Source organism: Corylus avellana, chromosome ca5 (genome assembly GCF_901000735.1).
Source record: "Corylus avellana chromosome ca5, CavTom2PMs-1.0".
NCBI classification, from domain to species: Eukaryota; Viridiplantae; Streptophyta; class Magnoliopsida; order Fagales; family Betulaceae; genus Corylus; species Corylus avellana.
Window position 1 is genome coordinate 7,371,227 of NC_081545.1, and position 7,502 is coordinate 7,378,728.

General features: G+C 34.4%; 1 protein-coding gene across 1 annotated transcript; it reads left to right on the forward strand.

The window, feature by feature from the left end:
- The first annotated feature begins 1,045 nt into the window (after positions 1 to 1,045).
- On the forward strand, positions 1,046 to 1,750 carry LOC132181693 (protein ALWAYS EARLY 3-like). The gene is made up of 3 exons (XM_059594932.1): positions 1,046 to 1,114; positions 1,211 to 1,391; positions 1,664 to 1,750. The coding sequence occupies exons 1-3, from the start codon at positions 1,077 to 1,079 to the stop codon at positions 1,748 to 1,750; spliced, it is 306 nt and encodes a 101-aa protein (XP_059450915.1). The 5' UTR covers positions 1,046 to 1,076.
- The last annotated feature ends 5,752 nt before the right edge of the window (positions 1,751 to 7,502 follow it).

The following is a 7,502-nucleotide window of genomic DNA, read 5'->3' on the forward strand; positions in this document are numbered from 1 at the left end:
TTTTGATACCATCTATTTCAGATATATTTTTTTGATACTATGTATTTGGATAGTTGTTGGTACTTTCTATTTGCTATTGTGTATTTGAGTATTTGTTGATCGTGATTTGTTTGGTAATGTATATGTATATTTGTTGGTACTTTTTATTTGGTTTATATTATGTTAAGATATTCGCAAAATTTTTGGTTCACGAACTTTTGAGTTAGTAAATCTCCCTTGACATGTTTATCAAGGTTAAAGAGCTTTGAGTAAACAATGCAAGAGAGTAATAATATCTTTCTAAATTTTATTTTTAAATGTATGCAAGATGATAAGAGTACAAGAAAGTTAAACCACCCAAGCAGGTTCTTACTTTAATATGTTTCATGAACAAACACATTTTTAGTATTTCTTTCTCTATCATGTTGGGTTTCATTCTTATTGTCTTGATATCATATATTGGTTCATTGTGGTAGATTTCTCAAATTGCTTATGAGGATGAATTGGCAAGGAAGAGGATGCAAATAAGTATTTTATTTTGGGTTTTGGAATTTTCCTGACCATAGATTGTAAAACATATATTTAATAGTTTTCTCCCTTGGCAGGTTTGGTTCATGGGGCAGTTCTCACATATTTTTGATGATTTTGATGAGGTTAGTCATTTTGAGTTACGTTGCTTGTGAGCATTTAGATTAGTTTGAAGATTGTTGTCTGATGTGGTGAAGTAGTGTTAATGCATAGTACTCTTCTCTAAAAGGTGTTAAACTTTGCCAATATTTGTGGTTTTCGACTTTTGTTTCCAATGATAGGTGTCGTTTTGTAGTTTTAAGCCATTATTCATGATATGTTTGCCCTTTATATTATATCATTTTCATAATTATAGGATAAAGAGGTATAAGATGTGTTAGTCGTGGTGAATGAATGGGAGAGAGTGGTTGATGGGTTTGTTTTGTTTTGGTGATTGATAGCGTCGAGAAGGAACGAAGCGGCGGGGTGGCTGAGGAAGATGGTGGGAGTAGTGGGGGCGAAGGATTTGCCGGCGGAGCCGTTGGAGCAGGAGTTCAGGCTAGGATTGAGAGGTGGGATCATTCTCTGCAATGTGCTCAACAAGGTTTACTCTGGAGCTGTGCCCAAGGTTAGCCTTTTCCTCATCCTTATCTTCATTTAAATTCTATGTCTTTTTTGTTTTTTCAATTTGGGATGTTTAAGCAGTAGTTTGATTTCTTTTTAGGTGGTGGAAAGTCCATGTGATTCTGCTTTGGTTCTTGATGGGGCCGCATTGTCCGCATTTGGCTGCTGTATTTTATGCACAGAAAAGGAAATATTCTGATAAGTTAGGACCTCAATGGAGCAAGGAGGAGCTTGAGCATTTTTATCAAGCCTATTGGAAATATGGAAAAGACTGGAAGAAGGTATGCCTTTATTTGACGTTGTGTTTTATTTACTCTTTTGGGATTTACTTAATTAGCCATAATTGGTTGTCTTTCATTATATAAGCAGCTTCTAATTTTTGTGGTGTAACTTGATATCTAATTTGGTTATGCATACATATGCAAACATTTTTCATGCTTTCTCCCTATAATACTGTTTACAATAAAATTTTCTGTTCTAATGAGACAATTTATAACGTGCTCCAGTTTTGTTTTTGGTCTCTTTTCTATTATTGACTTCTGTGCATATCCAGGTGGCTGCTGTAGTACATAACGGATCCGTTGAGATGGTGGAGGCTCTCTACATTACAAACTGGGTTGGTAGCGTCCATTACTGTTAGATTGATTTATAACTAGAATCCGTAAAAAACAAAGCTTTCTGCAATTTAGGAGTATTATGGCAATTATACCAACAGTTCTGTATGTGACTCTACCTTTTCCTTTCCTTGCATAAGCAGTGAATATTCTTCTTTTCATGCAAGCTAATTTTTAAAATTAAGCACTATTTTCACCTTTCTTGTATAATCTATTGCGCTTTATTTTAATGTAATTGATTTGCATGAACTAATGATCAGGGTATGACCTGGTTTAATATTTCTTTTGTTTTTTTCTTAATACTTGTCAATGCTTTGTCTTGAATGCATTCTTATAGATTTGAATAAGGGTCATAGTGCTCATTTACTTCTATTAATTGCAAGCTGGAGGATTGAATCTACTAAACCTCTTGGCAGAAAATAGTTTCTTTTGCATCCCAGTTATTAGATAGTTTGAAGCGGGTTTGTCATTCAGTTAATAATTTCTTCTAGTTTCAGTAGTTAGTTATGGTGAGATTCTTGATAACTAAAGTTAATAAATTTGTATGAAATTTGATCTTAAATTCAGAAATGAAACTGGTTTGCATATGTACTTAATTTGGTTCCCTGGGTCTGGGTCTGCGCTCGATCGCACACAATTGTGCGATCGATCGCAACATCACAAACACCTTCTGGTACTGCGATCGATCGCACACGATTGTGCGATCGATCGCAAAATCTCGAACACCTTCTCGTACTGCGATCGATCGTACACATTGTGCGATCGATCCCAGATTATTTTTTTTAAAATTTTTTACGACAATTAGGGTCCACTTAGTGGACGCTAATGGTTAACTATTAGCGTCCACTTTAAGTCGACGCTAATGGTTAACCATTAGCGCCGACTATGGGTTCCGTTTACATCACCTTTAGGGTCAAAAAATTGTGACTTTTAGGGTCCATAAAGTGGACGCTAAAAGTTATCAATAGGGTCGACCCTAAGCCGACGCTAATAGATAATTTTTTATTTTTATTTTTTTAGGACCATTAGGGTCCACTTTGTGGACGCTAATGGTTAACTAATCAGTGTCCACTTTTATTTCGACGCTGATAGTTATTTTTTTTTTTAATTTTTTTTAGGACCATTAGGGTCCGCTTTGTGGACGCTAATGGTTAACCATTAGCGTCCACTTTAAGTCGACGCTAATGGTTAACCATTAGCGTCGACTATGACTTTCTTTTACATCACTTTTAGGGTCAAAAAATGTGACTTTTAGGGTCGATAAAGTGGACGCTAAAAGTTATCATTAGGGTCGACTTGAAGTGGACGCTGATGATCACACGTATGAGCATTAGGGTCGGACTATTAGCGTCGACACCTTTAGGGTCCAAAAGTCGACGCTGTTGGTAATAGCGTCCACTTTAGGACTTTTAGGGTCGACTTAGAGTCGCCCCTAAAGGTCTAAATTCTTGTAGTGAGGGGCGCGTTGGGTGGCAGGGCTGTCGAGGAATGACAAATCAAGCTTTAAAGAAACTGGATCACAGACCCATGACAGATCCGAACAAAAGTGTTGTTGCCGTGGCTCGAAGGAGGCGGTGGAACGTCGGAGGAGGGGCTGGAGTTGTGATTTCTGGAGAAGATAGGATAAATCGCACAAGGTGATAATTATAATCAATTTTAATATATTCCAATTTTTCACCCATTCCCATCAACTACATTCATACAAACATACAAACCGTAGGGTACGTAATTGTTGAAGAAACTACTAATGAAATAAAAGTAAAAGCAAAAATAAAATAAAAACTAGAGATAAATAATTTTTACATGATTCGGTCTATAACCTACGTAGACAGATAAAACACTCTAGCTACATTATGCTTTTATTGAAAACCATGATTTTACAATATAAAATATTGGTCCCTATTTATATGAATGTGGAGATAATTAAAAATGACATGATTAATAAAATAAAATCAAAATTTAATGTATCTAATTTGACTTTATTAATTATAATCAATTTTAATATTCCTATAATATCAAATCTCACACAACATATTCTACCATTATATCAATTGTAGTATAATGTTTTCCAGATCCGATTGTCTGTCTTGGACTGTTCTTAGGTTAGTGCAGAAGAGAAATTGAGATCATTTCAATGAAAGCCGGCAAGTTTTTATTTTATTTTTTTTTTTTCGGAATACAGCCAAACCCGTCAAACTCAATGTTACAATATTATCTAGCTTTCTCAAAAGAAATGAAAAGATAAATCAACATTTCCAATGCTAGTGGAAAGCAAAGCCGTTGGAATCATTCGAAAAGAACAAATTGATATGTGTTCTCTCCCCCACCTCCCTTTGTTTTCTCTCTTGCTAAAAGAAGATATATCCGAAGAGCTTGACCTGGTCAGAAATTAACCAAAAATACATCTGCATTACAAACCATAAATTTAGACTGGCTCATATCACAATGTTGACTTTGCCTACCTTTAATGGCTCAAACAAGCAAAATTGAATAGCTTTGCTTGTTTCTTTTAGGATTTAGACTTAGCTGTAAATAGGCTGGAGGCCTTCAAGAAAATATATCATTCGGTTGGAACATCTTCATCAGCTGCAGCAAATAAAATTAAGCATACTTTTCACCCATTCCCACTACGTAGCACCATGTAGAAACATAGTCAATGACTAACCAAAATATGCCTCTTAGAAGGAATTTCCTAAGCAACCAAGATTCTCTCAAATGGGTAACAAAATGAAGAATCAGCAGTAATTGTAGGGTAGTGATTTTTCATTTCAGATTCTTAATTTCATTAGGGGAGAAGAGGGTTAAGAGGTCATTTCAACGAAATCCGTGTTGTCTTTTTCTTTTATTTTCTTTATACAGCCAAACCCGTCTAACTCAGTCTTACATTATCTTTCTCAAAAGAGAGAAAAAGGTAAATCCACATGCATTTCCAATGCTAGTGGAATGCAAAGCCATTGGGGTCCTTTGAAAAGAAGAAATGGACATTTGTTCTCTTCCCACCTCCCTTTGTTTTGTCTCTGGCTAAGAAGATATATCCGAAGACTTCGACCTGGTCAATCAATTCGAGTACCTGTGAAGGATAAATCTTGAACCCGTGTAACGCACTTCTATCACATGAATCGGTTAAATATGACTTTTGCCAAGAGTGACGTCGCACCAAGGAGTTTTTTTTAGTTTAGGAGATTTGAACCTTAAATTTGATTGTTATGCCAACAATGTTTATGACCTTCACTACCTAGGTCAATCCCTTGGAATTGGTATCTCTGTCCTTTTAACAATAAGGAAAATAGTTGAGATAGTACAACTTCTATTATAATATTGTATACTTTCACCTCAAAGTTTACATTTTATAATTAAAAAAGTACCTCTTTCTATTTTCCCCCATCTCATGATCAATTGTGGGTGAAGTAGTTTTACTCCAAATAATTTTCAACTGGATAATTGCATAAATTAAGTCCACAAAGCCTGCATGGGTCATGTCTTTTGGACTCCTTAAATTCTAACAATTATTCTTAAATTTTGTTCGATTTATTGCGTATCATATGTGATAACTATTAAGATGACAAAATTTAAACTTTTTAATTTGAAAAAAAATCCTGCAATGTAGAGTTTCCTTAAAAAAAAAATAGAAAAGAAAAGAAAAAAAAAACACAAGAAAATCCTAATCCTGTTTCTTAAAAGATCTATAGATTTGTTTGCTTGACTTAAAAAAAAAAAAATAAATAAATAAATAAATAAAAAATAAAAAATAAAAAATAAATAAATCTCTCTTTTCAATGGGAACAAGAGAAGTACACCGATAGTGAGCATTAACGAAAAAAGGAGTGGACGAATTGTTCACGACTTTATCCTTGTCTGCCAATTTCACTACTCATAATGTAGCCACGTATCACAAACTCAAAGTATCATTCTTTTGATAAGTTAGAAAAAATAGTCATTGAAAGTTTATTCCGATGTTTAAAATAAGAAAATTTTCTTCACTGAGACTGCAAGTTAGAAGGCATCTTTTCACGCTTGGATGACCAAGAGCATTAGAAGACGCTAATGCTCTTGTAGAAAAATAATAATAATAATAATAATAAAAATAAACAACCAACATTTTTCACTACTGTCGACATTGATGATACCTCAGTAACGCCTACTTTTCAACATTTTCCACTACCGTCGATGTTGATGATACCTCAATAGCGTCTACTTTGGAAGTGGACACTGATGATATGTCATTAGCATCCATTTTAGTAGACGCTAATGCTCTTGTAGAAACATAAAAAAAAAATAATAATAAAATTAAACGACCAATAGCGTCCACTAGAATCGACGCTAATGCTGGCTCAATAGCATCGACTCTAGGAGTGACTCTGAACCACACCCAAAGGCCGGTTGGGGTGGCCGAACTACCCCCAAGGGCCAGAGGGTGGCTTCGGCCATCCTAGACTGCCGGTGGCCGAACCACCCTCAAGAGTCAAAGGGTGGCTTCGGCCACCCCAGACCGGCAATTTGGGGTGGTCAAAGCCACCCCTAGCCTCTAACGGTGGTGGCCGGTCACCACAAAAAAAATTTAAAATCTTTTTAAAGTTTTTTATTATTTTTTTTTTGATTTTTTTTAAATAAAAGTAATTTTTTATTATTATTTTTTTAGTGGATTGTTCTGGACCGTTGAATGAAAACTAACGGCCCAAATTACTAATTCTAGGCCTTTGAATTCCTGAAATTCGAGGGAATCCGGATCCTAATAAGTGTAGCACTAAAGAAACAATTATTAAATAGTGCACTAAGAATCATAATATTACCTCTCCGATAATCAAAATTTAATATTTTAAATGATTTTAGGGTAGTTAAATTGTTGCCAAAACTTTTCAGCAATTTTATGCTTGGATGCATAAAATTTTTACCAACATTGGTTAATTAAAAGTAGCTTGAAAAAGAACCAGAATTTAATATATAAATGATTTTAGGATGGTTAAATCTATGACAAGTACTATGTTATGATTGCTTTTTGCTGGTTTAATTCGAGCTACACCCAACCATCACTATAAGACATAAATCAATTGTTGTTCGAATTTAATAAATTCTTTTATAATCTTTCTTTTCTTTGGTTTTTTTTTTTCATTATTTTTATTTATAATTTTTAAAATTCTTTTTTTAAGATGTTTTCATAAATCTTTGTTTTTTTTTAAAAAAAATTAAATTACAATGAGAAACCTGCACATAACGTGGGTTATTGGTTAGTTATAATTTATTTATTTTGATGGGGAGTTATAATTTATTTTAACGGGCCTTATTAATTATAAATAGACCATTTTTTGTCCACATTTAATATATTTAATTAAACCAGCGTAATCAAGTCGATTTTATTATTTTTCTAGGCACATAATGATGCTATTATTCTTTGTCACAACGAGAACGAGAAAAGTAAAGCACCAAGACAATAACGTAGATGGAAATAGGGAATGGACGACTTGGAGACCAAAATAATGAAAATTGCTCATCAGGAAGTTTCTTGGTTACAACGCATGAAAGAACATCGTGGGATTTTCGTACCAGGAAATCACGACGGATATAGAACCAGAATCTTTTGTAACGAGATGATAAGCACCCGGAGTATGAGGATGTGGTGAGCTCAGAAGATCAAATTTTGAAGAGAACAGATTGGGAGATTCGTAATCGTGTTATGGTAGCTGGGAAGTTCAAAAATTCTGCTGTTAACAAGGCTATTTTGTTGCTGATGGGGTTTACAGGATAGAATACTCTGTAAATAATTTGTGTTCGCAAGTTTCT

Bases quoted from the DNA above. Each gene is read 5' to 3' on its own strand.
- LOC132181693 (XM_059594932.1), top strand. From the start codon at position 1,077: ATGTGCTCAACAAGGTTTACTCTGGAGCTGTGCCCAAG. The intron at 1,115-1,210 runs GTTAGCCTTTTC...ATTTCTTTTTAG, and splicing joins ACTCTGGAGCTGTGCCCAAG to GTGGTGGAAAGTCCATGTGA. The intron at 1,392-1,663 runs GTATGCCTTTAT...GTGCATATCCAG, and splicing joins ATGGAAAAGACTGGAAGAAG to GTGGCTGCTGTAGTACATAA.